Raw genomic sequence first — 16,505 nt, 5'->3', positions numbered from 1 at the left:
TTTCTTCGACTGCCAATAGTCAACAAAGAGGAAGGATAACTTCCCGCTGTAACTGTCCAGCAAGGGGAATGAAAACGAGAGTTTAGCGTGGAAAGAGGAAAATCTGTGGAGACCCCCTTCCCCCTACTGGCCTGAGCCTCACCCTGCAGCAGGAGAGATGAAGGTCAGAGCCGCAGAGGGACTAGAGAGGCCCCGGGACCGCTAAGAGGCGGGGCTTACGTCATGGGCGGGACCAACGCCCCGCCCACTTTAGTAGGCGAGTCATTTCCGTCCGCGGAGAAACGGAGAAAGCTGCAAGGCGAGTTGCGGGCCAGGCGCCTCGGGCGGGATTTCCTTGGTTGGAAGTGGTGAGTGAGCCAAGCAGCGGGCAAGGGTGAGCAAAGGGTTGAGGCGGGAGTTCATGAGTTTCTCGGCCTTTGCCCTGGGAAGTAGGAGTCGGGGCTCTGGGAGGGACGAAGCGGGGAGTCGTCGCCTGGGAAACGGCGCGAGCCCCAAGCCGGAGAGCGGGTGGAATTTCCTGAGCCATTCGCGGAAGAAGAGAATTCCTGGTGGAGCGGCCGAGGAGGCGGGACTTCCTGTAGCAATCTGCGGGCTGCCACTCAAACCTATTTACCTACTTCCCTTTAGGCCGGCTTCCAGGATGGCCAAGGTGGAGGCCCGGGGCCGCCTGTGGCTGGAGAGCCCCCCTGGGGGAGCACCTCCCATCTTCCTGCCCTCCGACGGGCAAGCCCTGGTCCTGGGCCGGGGACCCTTGACTCTGGTTACCGACCGGAAATGCTCCCGAAACCAAGGTGGGCGAGGGCGGGGCCTGAGCCGGAGGGGGTGTGGCCTGCTTCAGAAGCGGGAACACAATCAATGGGAAAGACCGAGAGTTAGTCCGGGGAGGGATGTGCTTGGCCCCCAGGCCGAATCGCGTGGTGCAGCTAGTCCTGAAGTTGGCAAGTGCCCTCCGGGGAGCACAGAAGGGAAAGGTGGTGCCTGACCCCACCTGGAACTAGCCAGATAACTCGGGCTTGAATCCGGCCACCACCTTGTCCAGGAGAGAGCCGATCCTATGAAGAAAAATGCATATTGCTGAGCAGAGATGGGTGGTAGCAGGCCAAGCCCAGGACTTGCATCTCGTCAGGTTCCTGCGTTGTCAAGGAGAAACCAATGCTATACAGAAAAACACCTGCCTTGCCCCTAGGCGAGGACCGGTGTCACAGGCTATCCTAAGGCCATTATCTGGCTACTGCATATCGAGGAGTGAGCCAAACCTACTTAGAAATAAACCACCTCCTCCTGCTGAATGGGTGTTGTAGCCCCATCCTGTGGCCTGAAGCAGGCCACACTCCCCAGTAGGGAAGGAAACAATCACCGAAAGATTCAGATCCCAACTCCACCCCCTCAATCCTCAGTGGAGCTGGTTGCAGACCCTGAGACTCGGACCGTGGCAGTGAAACAGGTACCAGTTCGTTGGCAAGGGGCAGCAGGCCTGGGGGTGGGGCGGGGTGGGGGGGTCGAAGGGTAGGAACAGCTGGGGAAACTGGCCCATCGAGAAAATCTAACTGCCTGGGAGGGGAGGAGGTCTGGCCTCTTTCAGTGGGGTAAACTTTCATCCCCATTTAAATTGGGTAAGACTAGGAATTCCCCTTGTGGCTCAGGAGGGTAAGGATATGACGTCGTCTCTGTGGGGATGTGGGTTCCATCCCCGGCTGTAAAGGATCCAGCGTTATTGTAAACTACGGCCGTAACTCCGCAGATGAGACTGGGATCCGGCGTTGCTATGGCGCTGTGGCCTAGGCCTCCGCTATGGATTCCACTCCTTCCATGTGCCGCAGGTGTAGCAGTCAAAGAAAAAAAACAAAATTGGTTAGGACTGGATGCGTATTACCTTCCCAATGCCCTGATTGGCGGTACACAGTGAAGAGGTGGAGCTTAAGGGTCTGATTGGCTGATGGAGAAAGGAAGGCCTTTTTGAGGTTATTTGATTGGATGAGGTTACTGGTGGGGTGGAGCCTGTACCAGCACCTCCCTCTTTCTTTGCAGCTAGGAGTTAACCCCTCAACTGCTGGAGCCCAAGAGCTGAGGCCGGGGTTGGAGGGCTCTCTAGGGGTGGGGGACACGTTGTATTTGGTCAACGGCCTCCACCCGTTGACCCTGCGCTGGGAAGAGGCTCGCACTCCAGAATTGCAGCCAGACACTCCACCTGGCACGCCTCCTGTGCCCCCACACGAGGAGGAGGAAGAGGCTGAGCCGCCGAAAAAGCAGATGCGGAAGTCATCTCCTGGCTGGGAGAGCTTTGAGAAGCTACTAGTATTCACAGCACCTGGTGTGAAGCCGCGGGGCAAGGTGAGGCCCGAGCTGAGGATTGCGGGGTTCATTGTCAGCATTGGGAAAATCGATGCATGTCAGCTCCTGCCCCACCCACAGTAACCACCCAGTAACCATAGCCATTGGTCATGATCATGTTGGCGGGAGTTATGATGAGTATTTCTTAGGTCAGAGAGGCGAGTTCAAATGCTGTTACACTGGAGTTCCCGTTGTGGCTCTGCGGGTTAAGGACCCATCCGTTGTCTCTGTGAGGATGAATGTCCAATCCCTGGTCTTCCTCGGTGGGTTAAAGATCTAGCATTGCCACAAGCAGTGGCATAGGTCCCAGATGTGGCTCCGTTCCTGAGTTGCTGTGCCTGTGGCGTAGGCCGGCAGCTGTAGCTCCAGTTCAATCCCTAGCCCAAGAATTTCCATATGCTGCAGGTGCAGCCCTAACAACAACAAAAAAAAGGCTGTTACACCATGTTCTTTGAGCCCCACTTCTCTCATCATACGAGGAATCCACAAAAAGCAGTCCCTGATGTGCACTAACCGCCAAAACAAAACTTAGCTCCTGGTTTTATTTCATGGTTATTAGCCCATTAGCCCTCCGCGGTGGAAAAGGTCAGGGGGGGAGGCTGGGTCAGATTTAAAGCCCCCCCCCTTTTGGCTTTTTAGGGCCGCACCCACGGCATATGGAGGTTCCCAGGCCAGGGGTCGAATCAGAGCTGTAGCCGCTGGCCTACGCCACAGCTACTCGGGATCTGAGCTGCATCTGCGACCTACACCACAGCTCACGGCTCCTTAATCCACTGAGCAAGGCCAGGGATCGAACCTGTGTCCTCATGGATGCTAGTCAGATTTGCGCTGAGCCACGACGGGGACTCCTGAAGCCCATTTTAAAGATGGAAACAATGAGAGGCTGAGAGGAATAGGAGGTGGTGGGGTGAAGCCTTCACTCTCTGCCCTCTGGTTTCCCGGATGCATCTTACCATGACTTATCCTTGCAAAAGCTGTGTCGTCTCCCTGTGACTCAGTTCCCCACCCTACAGGTCGATGGAAACCAGCCTGTGAGCAAGGGGGATCAGAGGTGTAACCGAGCTGCGCTTTCTCTTTTCCGGGTGACGCCAGGTAGCCAGTTTTGATCTCGATGGGACCCTCATCACCACACGATCTGGGAAGGTCTTTCCCACGGGCCCCAGCGACTGGAGGTGATCGGCGGCAGGAGGAGGGGGTGAGTGCGGCGCGCTCCGGACCCCGGGTCACCTTGCGCTTCCTCGCCCGCCCTAGGATCTTGTACCTGGAGATTCCGCGGAAGCTCCGGGAACTGGACGCGGAGGGTTACAAGGTGTGTGCGTGTGTGGTGGCGGGGACGCTAGACAGGCCTGGGCCTCATGAGGGCACCGGGTGACGCCCATCTGTCCCCAGCTGGTGATCTTCACCAACCAGATGGGCATTGGACGCGGGAAGCTGCCAGCGGAGGAGTTCAAGGCCAAGGTGGAGGCTGTGGTGGAGAAGCTGGGGGTTCCCTTTCAGGTATGGCTGCAAGGGAAGCCGAAGGGCTATGGCGGGGCGGGGGCGGGAGGGGGGGGACCACACACAGACGCCGAGATGGGACAGAGAGGAGGGAACAGAGACCCAGGGAGAAGGCATTACACGGAGAGCCAGCTGGGAGGGCAGAGACCCTGGGTGAATGGTGGGGTAGGGGTGCGGGTTTATGCTGATGGCAACCCATCATGATCCGGGGCACTGGCCTTCTCCTTGGATTGTAAGCGTCGGGGTGGTAGCATCCTTAGGACCCACGTGTCCTTGGGTGTCCTTGGGTGCTAGAGGAGGAGCCAGGGATGGTGTCTCCGCCCCGCCCCGCCCACAGGTGCTGGTGGCCACCCATGCGGGCCTGTACCGGAAGCCGGTGATCGGCATGTGGGACCACCTGCGGGAACAGGTGAGCTTCGGGCTCCCAGTGACTCTCCTTTCCCTCCGCCTCCCCACTCGGTTTCTGGCCCATGACCTTCCTCTCCTGCCGGGCATGGTCTTGTCAGTTTCTTTGCTATCATGTCCTAGTGTTGGTACCTGAGGCCGGTGCTCTTAAACCCTGGAAGCCAGAGTGGTCGAGAGGGAAATCGCTCGTGCATTCATTCATTCGTGTGCGTGTGTGTGTGTGTGTGTGTGTGTGTTCCGAAGCTCAACAGCTTCTTGACCGAAGATATTAGGGAAGACGACAGATCTGCCAGCTCCCGGATCAGGGAGGGTACAGATTATAGAGACCTTGAGAGATGCACAGGACAGCAGAGCGAGGATAAGGCGGGGTGTCGTTGCGGCTGTGGAGGCCGTGAACACCTCTCCACGTGCCACTGAGGAAAGAGCTAAAGCTGCCGAGGGCGGGAGCCACGTAGGGGAAGGAGGGGCCAGGCAGGAGTAGAAAGCACAAGGGGCCTGAGGTGGGACCGAGCCCACTTCACTCATGGGCAGTAAGGAGGCCCTGTGGCTGCACCTGAGCGGGTGAGGAGGCGAGCAGGGGGTCCCATGAGCCCCACAGGTGGCCACCCCACTGGAGGGATGGGACTAGGTAGGAGCCGGCGCCCTCTGGCGGCCATGCGGGGAACAGACGGGCCAAAATGGAAGCTGGGAAACCAGGAAGGAGGGAGGGAATAGTTCAGAGAGATGCTGGTGAAGGGGGTGAGGAGTGGCAGCAAGGCTGTGCCAATAGCACTTGCTGATGGATTAGACGCAGGGCACCAGAGCTTAGAGACCAGGCCTAGCGAGGGGCCCTGGGCAAGCCGAGCATCACTTTGGGAGCCGTTAGTGTTCTGCGGGGTGGGGGTGGGGACGGGAGTGGGTTCCTTACCACCTGTCGTCTGTCCCTCCCCAGGGCAATGAGGGTGTTCCCATCTCCATAGGAGACAGCGTATTTGTGGGCGGTAAGGACCTAGGGGCTGAGGGGGGTGGGTTCGGTCCCCCGTCCCGTGAGGCTGCTGGTGGAGGTGGGGGTGTGTCCTCTGTGTGCTCCAGATGCAGCCGGACGCCCAGCCAACTGGGCCCCGGGGCGGAAGAAGAAGGACTTCTCGTGTGCAGACCGCCTGGTGAGGCCGCCCCACCCTGCCCCGCGCCCCGCGCCGGCCCGCCCCCGTCTGACCTTCCCTCTTGCCCCCAGTTTGCCCTCAACCTGGGGCTGCCTTTCGCCACGCCGGAGGAGTTCTTTCTGAAGTGGCCGGTGGCCCGCTTTGAGCTGCCAGCCTTTGACCCGGTGAGGCTTCGGGCTGGGCGCTGGAGTGGAGGCGGAGGGGAGGGGCAGGGGTCCCGTCTCACCCATCGTGTCCGCCCCTCCCAGAGGACCGTCTCCCGCTCTGGGCCTCTCTGCCTCCCCGAGTCCAGCTCCCTCTTAAGCCCGGACCCTGAGGTGGTCGTCGCCGTGGGATTTCCTGGGGGTGAGACTCCCCGACCCCGGACCTAGAAGCCCCTGCCCCTGCCCCGCGCCCCCGCCCCAGGCAGGCTCCACTAACGCTGCACCCTTCACAGCCGGCAAGTCCACCTTCCTCCGGGAGCATCTCGTGTCTGCCGGCTACGTCCACGTGAACAGGGTAGGGCCCTGCCGGGAGCCCCGTCCCATCCCTGGTCTCTGCCCCCCCCCACCTCTCGCCTTCTTTTTCAGGTCCCCCACAGCCCAAGTCCCTAACCCTGTATCTGTGGCTCTCTTTCTCTCTGGGTCCCTGTCCCCTGGTCTCTTCCTGGGTCCCCAGGACACCTTGGGCTCCTGGCAGCGCTGCGTGACCACCTGCGAGGCAGCTCTGAAGCAACGGAAACGGGTCGTGATCGATAACACGAACCCGGACCTCCAGAGCCGGGCCAGGTACCGGGTCTCCGGAGCCGGGGGACGGGGGGGGGGGGGGGGCTCTGCAGAGTGGGCCGGGGCCCCTCACCAGCCCGCCCCTAACAGGTACATCAAGTGTGCCCGAGACGCAGGCGTCCCCTGCCGCTGCTTCCTCTTCAGCGCCAGCCTGGAGCAGGCGCGTCACAACAACCGGGTGAGCCGGCGGCGGCCCCGCGGCCTGACCCGCCCCCGCCCTGGCCCCGCCGCGGCCTGACCCATCCCCCTCTGTCCCCGCAGTTCCGGGAGATGACGGACCCCTCCCACGTCCCCGTGTCCGACATCGTCATCTACGGCTACAGGCAGGTGCCTCGGGCGGCGGGGGGCGGGGACCCGGGGACCGGGTAGGAACCACCTCCACCGTCGCCCTCTGCCGCCAGGAAGCAGTTCGAAGCACCCACGCTGGCCGAAGGCTTCGCGGCCGTCCTGGAGATCCCGTTCCGGCTGCACGTGGCGCCGCAGCTTGAGCGGCTGTACCGCCAGTTCTCAGAGGGCTGAGCCACCCCTGCCCGCTCCCAATGCCCAATAAACGCTCTTTTCTTCATGCGTGACCAGCACTTTGCTGGGAAGAAAGGGGGGCCCCCAGGAGTGCTGAGCCTGCTGGCGGGGCTTCAGAAACGTACCCTCGCAGGCTCTGCGGGTGCTCTGGCTGGGCGGCCCAGCGGACAGGCCCCAGGGGGGGTTCTCCTGGAGCTGCAGAGCCCACCCAGGCGGGCGAGGCCAAACGCGGGACCCCAAGAGGAGAGGCGGAGAAGCCAGACGCTCTGCACCTTGGACCTGAGCCCCGGGGCTGTGGCCTGGGCCTGCAGTGGCGAGGGGGCCCCTGCGGGCAAGACCAGCAGCAAGAGGCAGGAAGCTGCGGGGCGCCGCCTTGCGTCTGCGCCCAGCTATGCGAGGCCCGGAGGTCGAGTGGGGTTCCGGGAGCCGGCCCTGCTGCCGCGAAGTCAGCCCTGGAAGACCCGGCGCCCAACAAGCAGCACCCAGACCCGAAGCCCGTCCCCACCTGGCTCAGGTGACATGATCTCAGAGAGAATCTCCTCTGCGAAGCTGTTAGGTTCTGGGTGTGGCCGCCCACGGACAGGAGGGTATCTGTCTGGTCAGTGAGCTGGTGGCCACAAGACTTTTAAAAGACTTTAATAGGGAAACATACGGGGGGGGGGGGGGGGACCGTCCTTGGAGACATCTCAGGACGCTGTCCTCCATCTCGCTGGGCAGTTGTGGTCCCCAGGGTCCCCTGCTCAGAAGCACTGACCTGGGGGCAGGGTATAGTGGGAGGGGCTGAGGGGGACTCCCAGCCCCCCTGGACCTCTGGCCCCAGGGTGCGATGCCTCCTGGAAGGGTGAGGGGCTGCGGTTTCCAGGAGGCCTTGGGACCGCCGGGGACTGGCGTGCCTCTCGCTCGCTCTGCTGTGGTCTTTGCAAGGCGAGGGTCACACAACGTCCCAAACCCCAGGCACATCTGAGGGTCTATCCTGCATTCAGCCTGGGTGCCACTCACCAGTCTTGGCGGGGGCCTCTTCTGTGACTCCTGGAGAGGCCCAGCCCGGGGGAGTGGCCACTACCCCCCCATCTGTGGGGAAGGAAGCCAGGAAGGGTCAGCCGTGGGGCGCCGGTGGATGGGGGGCACGAAGGAGCAGGGGCGGGCTCACCCCTCGCTGCTGCTGCTCCTGTTCCAGGTTCCGCTGCAGGACCTGCTGCTGGTTGGCGATAACACGCCGGATGCCATTGAGGAAGTTGCCCTGGTCGTGGGGGATGAGGCCGATGAAGATCTTCTTCTCCGAGGAGTACAGGAGCATGAGCACGCGCACCTCGCACGAGGCCTTGTAGGAGAAGTGCACGCAGCCCGCCTGCGGCACAGAGCGGGGTCACTGGCGGCCCTGGGCCCAGAGGCTCCTCGCTGCCCTCACGATGCGCACAAACCACACGGCTCCACTGGCCCCCCTCCGCCCTGTCGCTGCTCCCAGCTGGGGACACCAGGAGCCAGAGAGGCCTGCCCACCGGCTCTGCAGCCCAAGTCTCCTCCATGAGCTCTGGGGAGATGGGTGGATGGGAGCCACCAGGCCGGCACCCCGGACACCCCCAGGACCAGCGGTGCCCATGAAGGCCTCGCGGGGGAAGAAATACCAGGTCCAATCCAGTGTTCAGGCTCCCTCCACATGGCAACCCCCTGAGGCAGCTGAGGCACCAGGAGGCCACGCCACTGTCACCTCCACTCAGCTCAGGGATGTGGCTGCAGGTCACAGTGGCCGGAGCGTCAAGGGGCCCAGTGGACCGACTGCTCCGAGCCCCTTCGCCAGATCCCCTCTCTGCAGGCTGGAGAGCACTGTGCCCACCTCACAGGTGGACAAACCGAGGCTAAGCTTCAGGATTTGCAGGCTCCCAGAGCCAGATGGGATCGTGTCTACCCTCGGCCCTGTGTGCCACCTTGAGGGACAGTGGTGACACGTCCAAGAGGAAGCCCCTCACAGTGCCCACCTGAGGCGACAGCCTGACGGGAGGCCCAGAGAGCCGAGAGGAGGGCCGGCCGCCAGGCTCACGGCCTTTAAAAGCACTGAGTTCCCTCAGGGAACCAACGACACGCGAGAGGTACAGGACCGGCCCCTCAAATGCCCGATGGCACAACTATGACAGGGGACAGCTGCGGATTCAGGAGCGCAGAAGTCTCTCACCCTCCTCACTTCGCAGAAACTGAGGCCCAGAGAGGGAAACGGACCTGGCCCACACCCACCAGGAGGTAACCCCTGGGGGCTTCAAGGAGCGGCCTGCCTGGCGAGGGCCCTGGGGGAGCCTGGGGGTTTCCACCGGAAAACCCGGAGTGACATGACGGCACCCCGTCCCTGGGCAGCGAGCAGGAGGAAAGCCACAGGAGAGGACCTGGGAGCCTGGTGCGGGCAGCCCTGCTCCACTGAGTAAACCGACACACAGCAGCCCGGAGGCCAGGCTGGCTGGCTCAGCCTCTGGGCCTCCGGGCCTCCGGTCTCCCCATCGGTGCAGCGGGGTCAGGGGAGCCCGTGTCGGGGCGCACAGCAACCCCACCCCGCCTTCACCATGGCTGCCCTCACGCCCCCTCCTGCTGTTTGCGGGGGGACCTGTCCCCCTTCCAGTTTCTGGCCCTGCGGTCCGCCGCTGCCCCTGCCGCCCACTCACGAAGCCGTTGTCCATGATGCGGCACAGGCTCTTCAGCGTCTCCAGGTCCTTGGTGAAGTGGAACTGCACCAGGCGGGAGTTCCGGAAGAGGGGCACCAGCGTGGTCTGTGGGGAGGCCCGGGGGCCCAGCCCGTGAGGCGCTACAGCTGCGCCCCCGCCTCTGCCCCCACACGGGGGCCGGCCCCACGTGGCCCCTCGGACCTGCGGCCCCTCCAAGCTGGCCCTGCGGGACCCACCACCACCGCCCGCCTCCAGCCACAGGGCCTGTGCACACAGGGCTCCCCTCCTGCCGGCGCCCCAGGGCGCCAGCTCGGGAAAGCGCCCCTGCCAGCCCTGCGGCCGCGGCGCCCCTTGCCACTCACCAGCAGCTGCTGCGGGATGAGCTGCATGTACAGCTTCCGGGGCCACTGCTCGGTCCGCCTGCGGTGGGAGGGGACGAGGGGACGAGGCTCAGGAGGCCGGGTCTCCCCGTAAGGGTGCCTCCCTCCCCTGCCCGACACTCACAGGATCTCCCCTTGGTTCACGTAGACATGCGACGGCAGCCACCTCTTAGACCGGCTGTTGGGCTCAGGCCTGGGCTTTTGGGGAGAAGAAGGGAGCCATCAGGACGGGAGGCACCCAAGCCCGGGAGGACCCGTGTCCCCGGGCTGCTCAGGGCTCACCTCTTGCCACTCCATGACTCCGCTCCAGGCCAGGAACTTGTTGTTGACGATCTGGACGGGCCCCGCCACGCCCCCAGGTCCCACTGCCTGGGAGGAAACCCAGCCCATCAGCCCCCAGGCGCAGGGGCTGCCCCAGAGCTCCCAGGGGCCCCCGGTGCCCTGGGACAGGTCCCACCCTGCGAGCCTGGGACACAGACCCGAGGCTCCCTGGTTCTGCCACTAGGAACAGTGCAGCCCTGTGACTTGCTGCACAAACTGGGACACTTTTGGGGGAGGGGGACCGTGGACAATTGCTAAGGCGTGAGCCAGGACACGCAGCACCGTCCCCCCACCTCCCGGCGGACACCCCTGCTGCGGAGACCCACCAGGGAGCCCCTCCACCCCCCTGTTCTTCAAAGCTTCCCCAGCACGTCTGGCGGCCGGGGCCCGAGGAGGACACACCTGTTTGCGGGTGGTGATGACCTGCCGGATAGCGTTGACGAAGCCGCTCTGGTCGTAGGGGATGAGGCCCATGAAGATCTTCTTCTTGGACGAGTACAGGAGCATGAGCACGCGCACCTCGCAGGGCGAGATGTGGGGGAAGAGCATGCAGCCCGCCTGCGGGGAGGGCGGGGGTCAGGGACCCCACCTCCGCATAGCCGGGGGAGGGAGGCCGTCCTCCGGTCGACACTGGTGCCCAAAATGAAGTGGTGTGTGGCCAAGACACGTTCTGGGAATTTGTGATGTGAGCCTCGGTGTCCCCCCACTGTGAATCTGGGGCCGGGGGGTGGGGGGGTCATGAGAGGGCTCCATCACCCCGTGCCCCGCCAGGCCAGCCCTCTCCTGCGGGTTAAAAGCACAGACACAGACCAGACTGCTTGGGAGTAAACCCAGCTCTGCTACCTCCTAGTCAACCATCTAAGGCCTCAGTTTTCCTGTCCCTAAAACGGCATAAAAACAGTGTACCCAGTAAGTGCCACTTAAGAGATGCTGGTGCCTCTGTGGGATTGAGAGAGACCTCAAGCCACATCTGGACAGAAGGGGACACACTTCCCAAAAACACCTCTCAAGTGCTGTGCTCTGGAGACCTTGTACCCGGCCTTCCCGGGCCCATGGGCCATCCAAGAACTGCTAGCAGGACCAGGAGTAGAACCAGGCCTGCCAAGGAGAGCGTGTGCTAACACCCACCTGAGGGCCTCAGCGCTGCACAAAGGGGCGACCAGGCAGCCAAGAGACCCCATATCAGTCAACCCAGCATTGGGGGTGGCAGCCCACGTGGTGTCCCTAAGGGAACCAGGGACTGGAGGCGACCCCAGAGCAGAGTCCTCGGGGCAGAGGGCCTACTCCCAGCCCAGGCCCAACCCCTCCCCAGCACCCATCTGTCCTGCTGCCAAACCCCTGCATACCCAGACATGGGGGGGGGGGCACAGTCCAGACCGCAGAGGCGGCAGGGACCACGCCAACCACCATGGCCCTGCGTCTGAAGCGCGGGGTCTAATAACGCTCCCCCTGAGCGCCCACCTCCCTCCTGGGCTTTGCACGGGCTCCTCCCTGTGGTCCTGGGACCCACTGTCCGCCGGTCCACAGGTGAGCAACCTGAGTTCCAGCACAGACCACTCCTGGCCACCCCTGCATGCAAGTCCCCCAACAGGTGAGGCTGCCTATGACCCCAACAGGCTTCTAGGTCCCAGGAGACCCTCTGTGGTCCCAGGCTGGGTGGTAGCCCTGCTCCACCAGGATCAGCCAGGCTCCTCTGCTCTCTGCTCCTGAGGGCAGCTCCCAGGGCCTGGCTCACAGACAGGGACAGGACACTGCCCCCTGCCTGGGAAGTCCCAGCAGAGCTCCCGAGGAGTCTCCCGCCCCCTGCCCCACTCACGAAGCCGTTGCCCATGACGCGGCAGAGCCCCTTCAGAGAGTCGCAGTCTCTGTTGGTGAAGTGGAACTGCGCCAGCTGGGAGTTGCGGAACAGGGGGCCCAGGGTGGTCTGGGGGTGACAGGGGCACAGCTGGGTCAGGGCCGGGTGGGTGCGCAGGGGGGCTGTGTGGGGGGCGTGGGGGCGGCCTCACCAGCAGCTGCTGTGGGATCAGCTGCATGATCAGCTTCTGCGGCCACTGGTCGGTCTCCCTGCGGGTAGCAGAGGTTCAGGGGAGTGCCCTGCCAGGCCAGCCCACCCGGCACCCCTGCCCACCACTCACAGGTTCTCGCCCTGGTTGACATAGGCCTGGCAGGGGAGTGCCCGCTTCAGCTTCGCGGTGGAATCCGAGTAGGGTCTGCGCTTCTGTGGCAGGAGCAGGAGGGGTCACTGGACACAACCCTGGTGCCCAGGCCTCCCCCCACCTGCAGGGGCAGAAGGAACCCCAGGGTCCAGCCCGAAGCCCCCAGGGCTCAATGGGGACCCGCTGAGGACCACTCACCTCCTGCCACTCGAGGACGCCACTCCAGGCCAGCAGCTTGTTGCTGAGCCGGTGCTCGCCGACGGCCAGGCCCCCAAGGGCGAGCCCCGGCGAGGAGGGCCCAATGGGCCCCAGGGCCCCAAAGACACGAGCACCTTGCTGTGGCAGAGAGTGTGGGGAAACTGAGGTTGGGGGGCCGCTGAGGAGCTGTCCCCCACGTTCCTGGGAAGGGACGTCCCACTGTACAGACCCAAACCCCTGCTCTGAAGCCCAGGGCCATCGCCAAACCCTCTGTCCCAATGGTCACGACCCCACGTGGCTGACCCCATGCCCTTTTCCAGCTGCCACTTCAGGAGTCTTCACCCTGCCAGCCTGCTCGTCAACAGGCAGGGTGGCCCACGAAGGGGCCCTGAAAGCCTCCCACCACGTCCTCACCCAGCCTCTGCTCCACTGTGCATGCCCCCGGCTCATCTTCCCAGGCTGACCAATTTCTGCTCCGTCCGTGGAAACCCAGCTGAAAAGCAGCTCTCTGGGGATCCAGAGCCTCCTCGAAGCCCCCGAAGCCCCCAAGCCAGCCTGGGTTGTGTCTGTCTGGCACACCGGTTGGCTCCATCCTGGCCATGCCCTGCCAAGGCTCCCCAGGCCCTCAAGACAAAGTCCACACTCTTCCCTCTGGCTCCCGCCAACCTCTCCCAGGCTGTCGCCGGCCCTCTCTTGCACAGCCCAGGTTGTAGCCACCTCAGCCTGATACCCGGGGAGCACGGGGCAGGAAGGAAGCGCCCAGAAGCACACAGAACCATCCAGGGAAGTGGGGAGACGTTTGGAACAAAGAGCATAACAACACCTGGAGGGATCTTTCAAACAATGTTTTGAGAACACCCACAGGACACCTGACGAACGTTCTAGCAATGAAGCCACAGAAAGCCACACGTTCTATCACAGGGCACTCTCCAGTTAGCCTTTCTTAAACCAAAACCATCTATCTGAAAGCAAAAGCAGACCAGCAGGGCAGCAAGAAACCCAGAAAAACCTCAACAGTAAATAAACCTCCAGACAAAAAAAAAAAAAGTAGTGGTTGTTATTTTGTATCTTATCACTAATGGATATTTTCCAAATTTTCTGTGAAGTACATAGATGTTTTCTGTCCAAAGAGTAAAGACAGGCATGAAAAAAATGTATCTTTTAAGACCTTAAAGAATAAAAACAAAACAAAAAACCTAAGCAAGCATGCTCTCCCCCTGGGCAGGTGGTGCTGGGTGGGATTCCAGCAAGGTCTGAGATCAAGAAGAAAAGCAGAAGGTACTGGGGGAAAACCGGGGGGGGGGGGGGGGCGCGAGGTTCCCTGCTTAAGTGTCTGAGATGGAGGATGGCTGCTGCAGCGCTGGCTGTGAAGGCACCACTGCCAGGGCGCACAGCGTCTGAGAAAATGCACTCAAGGCACACGACTGCAAGAGCCTTTGGGGTCCAGGTGGACGCACTTAAGGACCCAGTCGGTGTGAGCTCCAGAGACACACGTATGGGAAACCCCGCTGACCACGTCTGAATCTGGGATATGAAGACCAGGGGTGCTAAGCTCAGGTCTCCCCTGGAAGAGCAGAAAGCGCATCAAGATGCAGGACCACGTTTAAGGATGAGACCTAAGTGCGATCCCACAGGAGAACTCACACCTAGGCAGGGGAGGGCACGATTTGGCTGTTTCTCCGACCTGGGATGTGTTGTTTACTGCACAGGAAGCCCATTTAGTACTTGGAGGGAGGATAGAAGCCTCAGGGTGCATGTTTAAGGACTCAGGAGGCGCTTCTGAACCAGTAGACACAAATGCTAAGAAAGGGGGAAGGCGGCGGAGGGAAGGATTACTTTTAAATTTAGACAGACGTTCAGAGTCCGGATGGCTACGTATAAAAGTCCATGACACATTTTTAAGGCTCATGCAGACCTGCCACAGCTCCCCGCCAAGCACAACGCCGGGGCAGAATGTTTTAAGACAGCTTGAGCGCCAGGATAGAACGCGCATCCCCGCGAGAGTGTCACGGTTCGGCAGTCCGTGAAGCATTGAGATGTGGCTTTACCGCTCCAGAAAACCTTATAGAGCTTTCTGAGAAGTGTATGCATGTTTCATGGCTGGCGAAGCATCTGTAACTTAGGGTACCTGCGAAGCTAGATGTCGAAGCCTGCAAAGCTAGACTTGCAGCGATCGGTAGGGGCATCCCACATCTGCGCGAGCGTGCAAATAAATCCTGGGCGCACACGCCACGGGCGCCGTGGAGGGGCGCGTGGGCCCGAGGAGAACGCCCCCGAGGGCAACACCTGGGCGCGCGCGAGTGCAAGACGCGAAGCCCCCACTCGCCGCCGTCCCCCAACCCCCTCCCCCATTTCCAGATTTCCTGCCGGGAGAGCGAACAACTTTCCCATTGGAAAAACAAGCGCGCACGCTGCCCGCCCCCCACCCCGCGTTTAAATCAGGCCGCGGAGTCAGCAGTAATCTGAGCGCTCCCCGCCCCCGTACCCCACCCCCGCCACCCCGGCCCGAAGGCGAAACAAAGGGGAGAGACCGGCGCGTACCACCTGAGGGGTTTCACGGGGGAAGCCGGCCCCAGGCGGGACCAGCCTTCGGGCCACCCGAAAGACCCCTAAGAGAAGTGGGTCGCGGACAAAGACGCCTGCCGGGGAGAGGGGCCTGCGGGGGCGGGGCCGTGGAAAGCTCTGGAAAAAGGGCGGGGGGCTCACCATGGGAGGGGCCGAGCGAGCCCGGATCCGCGGCGGCTGCGGACCCCGGGGACTGGCGGGCCAGGAGCGCGAGCGGGCGGCGCGCACCGTGAGGAGCGGCAGGGGTCGGCCGCGACCCCCGAGGGGGCCCCCAGCGCCGGAGCGGTGCGGGGCGCGGCGCGGACGGACCATGGCGGGCGTGGGCCGAGCGGGCTGGGGGCTGCCACGGGCCGCACGGGGGGCTGCGGGTTCCACCGACTGAGGGGCGAGGGCGCGCGGCTTCGGGGGAGACGGGCTGGGCTGTACCAAACGCGGAGGACGCGCCGCTGGAGAGGGGTTGCTGCGGCCAAACCACTGTGGTGAGCGGGGGAGCGCGGCGCCTACCAAGAGCGTCTGCGAGGGGGCGTGGCCGGCGTGTACCAAAATAGAGCTAGGGGAGCCCCGGGAAAAGGAGAGGGTGTGGGGGGCGGGGAATTCGACAATTGGAAGATACTATGGGCCGAAGGGGAGGGACCCAGAGGACGTGAAAGAAACAACTTCGGCGGGGGCGTGGCAGGAAAGACCATGCCGAAGCGTCACGGGGGGGGCGAGAGGAACGTAGAGGACGATACCAAGATCGGGATGGGGGGTGACATACCGGGAGACCGTACCCTGAGTCCCAGACCCTCGGAGCCGGGAGACTATATCAAGACACATCAGGAAAAGGGGGAGGAAGGAGTAACAGACCTGGGGGCAACGGAACCTACGTAGAAGTTTGGGGATACGGATCGTACCAGGCCTAAGGCGAGGACTTGAAGGCTGTGACGTGGCTAGGTGGGCCAGGGACCACAACTCCCAGCGATCCCCGCGCGGTATGGGCGGAGCCAGAGGTCCCTGGGAGACACTGCCAGTGATATCTGCGTGCCAACTGGCCCCCGCGCCTTAGGCTCCACACGCCTCCCTCCGCACCTCCTCCGGCTTCTTGCCACCCGCCTTTCAGGGCCATTCATTGATTCGCTCATTCACTCAAGAATTAAACGACTGTGTATTCACTTACTAGAAGTTGTGTAAGATTTCTTGTTTCAATTTCCCTGTTTCTTAAATGTGGGTAATAACTAACCATTCATTCATTGATTCTCTCATTCACTCAAGAATTTAACGACTGCGTATTCACTTACTAGAAGTTGTGTAAGATTTGTTTCAATTTCCCTGTTTCTTAAACGTGGGTAATAGTTAACCCCAAACGGTTATGAGGAACAAATGAATTAAGAAAATAGGGAGTTCCCGTCGTGGCGCAGTGGTTAACGAATCCGACTAGGAACCATGAGGTTGCGGGTTTGGTCCCTGCCCTTGCTCAGTGGGTTAAGAATCCGGCGTTGCCGTGAGCTGTGGTGTAGGTTGCAGACGCGGCTCGGATCCCGCGTTGCTGTGGCTCTGGCGTAGGCCGGTGGCTACAGCTCCAATTCAACCCCTAGCCTGG

General features: G+C 62.4%; 2 protein-coding genes across 6 annotated transcripts; one reads left to right on the top strand and one right to left on the bottom strand.

The window, feature by feature from the left end:
• On the top strand, positions 216-10,671 carry PNKP (polynucleotide kinase 3'-phosphatase). 3 transcript variants are annotated; one of them, XM_005664749.3, is made up of 18 exons: positions 216-347; positions 628-791; positions 1,398-1,444; positions 2,029-2,331; positions 3,424-3,503; positions 3,583-3,640; positions 3,721-3,828; positions 4,166-4,237; positions 5,165-5,213; positions 5,305-5,375; positions 5,447-5,539; positions 5,624-5,720; positions 5,812-5,873; positions 6,033-6,142; positions 6,230-6,317; positions 6,401-6,462; positions 6,541-7,172; positions 7,836-10,671. In XM_005664749.3, the coding sequence occupies exons 1-17, from the start codon at positions 223-225 to the stop codon at positions 6,656-6,658; spliced, it is 1,707 nt and encodes a 568-aa protein (XP_005664806.3). In that variant the 5' UTR covers positions 216-222; the 3' UTR covers positions 6,659-7,172; positions 7,836-10,671. The 3 variants fall into 3 exon arrangements, with proteins under 3 accessions (XP_005664806.3, XP_005664804.3, XP_005664805.1); XM_005664747.3 differs by lacking the exon at positions 7,836-10,671 and having other exon boundaries at positions 5,165-5,539; positions 6,541-6,704; XM_005664748.3 differs by lacking the exon at positions 7,836-10,671 and having other exon boundaries at positions 267-373; positions 5,165-5,539; positions 6,541-6,704.
• On the bottom strand, positions 7,279-15,439 carry PTOV1 (prostate tumor overexpressed 1). Of its 3 annotated transcripts, XR_303878.3 has the most exons (13): positions 15,068-15,436; positions 12,362-12,499; positions 12,143-12,225; positions 12,014-12,071; positions 11,824-11,931; positions 10,410-10,565; positions 9,969-10,055; positions 9,811-9,884; positions 9,669-9,726; positions 9,307-9,411; positions 7,809-8,006; positions 7,658-7,729; positions 7,279-7,412 (listed from the first exon to the last, which is right to left on the bottom strand). XR_303878.3 is itself a non-coding variant. In XM_003127351.5 (12 exons), exons 1-12 carry the CDS (start codon positions 15,236-15,238, stop codon positions 7,718-7,720), a joined length of 1,248 nt encoding a protein of 415 aa, XP_003127399.2. In that variant the 5' UTR covers positions 15,239-15,438; the 3' UTR covers positions 7,280-7,717. The 3 variants fall into 3 exon arrangements, 2 of the variants coding, with proteins under 2 accessions (XP_003127399.2, XP_020950424.1); XM_003127351.5 differs by having other exon boundaries at positions 7,280-7,729; positions 15,068-15,438; XM_021094765.1 differs by lacking the exons at positions 7,279-7,412; positions 7,658-7,729; positions 7,809-8,006 and having other exon boundaries at positions 8,237-9,411; positions 15,068-15,439.

Source organism: Sus scrofa, chromosome 6 (assembly GCF_000003025.6).
Source record: "Sus scrofa isolate TJ Tabasco breed Duroc chromosome 6, Sscrofa11.1, whole genome shotgun sequence".
Taxonomy (NCBI): Eukaryota; Metazoa; Chordata; class Mammalia; order Artiodactyla; family Suidae; genus Sus; species Sus scrofa.
The sequence above is the reverse complement of the archived record's forward strand: the minus strand, read 5'-3'. Positions and strand labels throughout refer to the sequence as shown.

Excerpts from the sequence above, each read along its gene's own strand:
- PNKP (XM_005664747.3), top strand. The coding sequence starts at position 223 with ATGGGCGGGACCAACGCCCCGCCCACTTTAGTAGGCGAGTCATTTCCG. Across the intron at positions 5,721-5,811 it reads CGCCGTGGGATTTCCTGGGG|CCGGCAAGTCCACCTTCCTC; the intron begins GTGAGACTCCCC and ends CACCCTTCACAG. Across the intron at positions 6,463-6,540 it reads ATCGTCATCTACGGCTACAG|GAAGCAGTTCGAAGCACCCA; the intron begins GCAGGTGCCTCG and ends CTCTGCCGCCAG.
- PTOV1 (XM_021094765.1), bottom strand. The coding sequence starts at position 15,238 with ATGGTCCGTCCGCGCCGCGCCCCGCACCGCTCCGGCGCTGGGGGCCCC. Across the intron at positions 12,226-12,361 it reads GCGTCCTCGAGTGGCAGGAG|AAGCGCAGACCCTACTCGGA; the intron begins GTGAGTGGTCCT and ends CTCCTGCCACAG. Across the intron at positions 12,072-12,142 it reads GTCAACCAGGGCGAGAACCT|GGAGACCGACCAGTGGCCGC; the intron begins GTGAGTGGTGGG and ends TGCTACCCGCAG.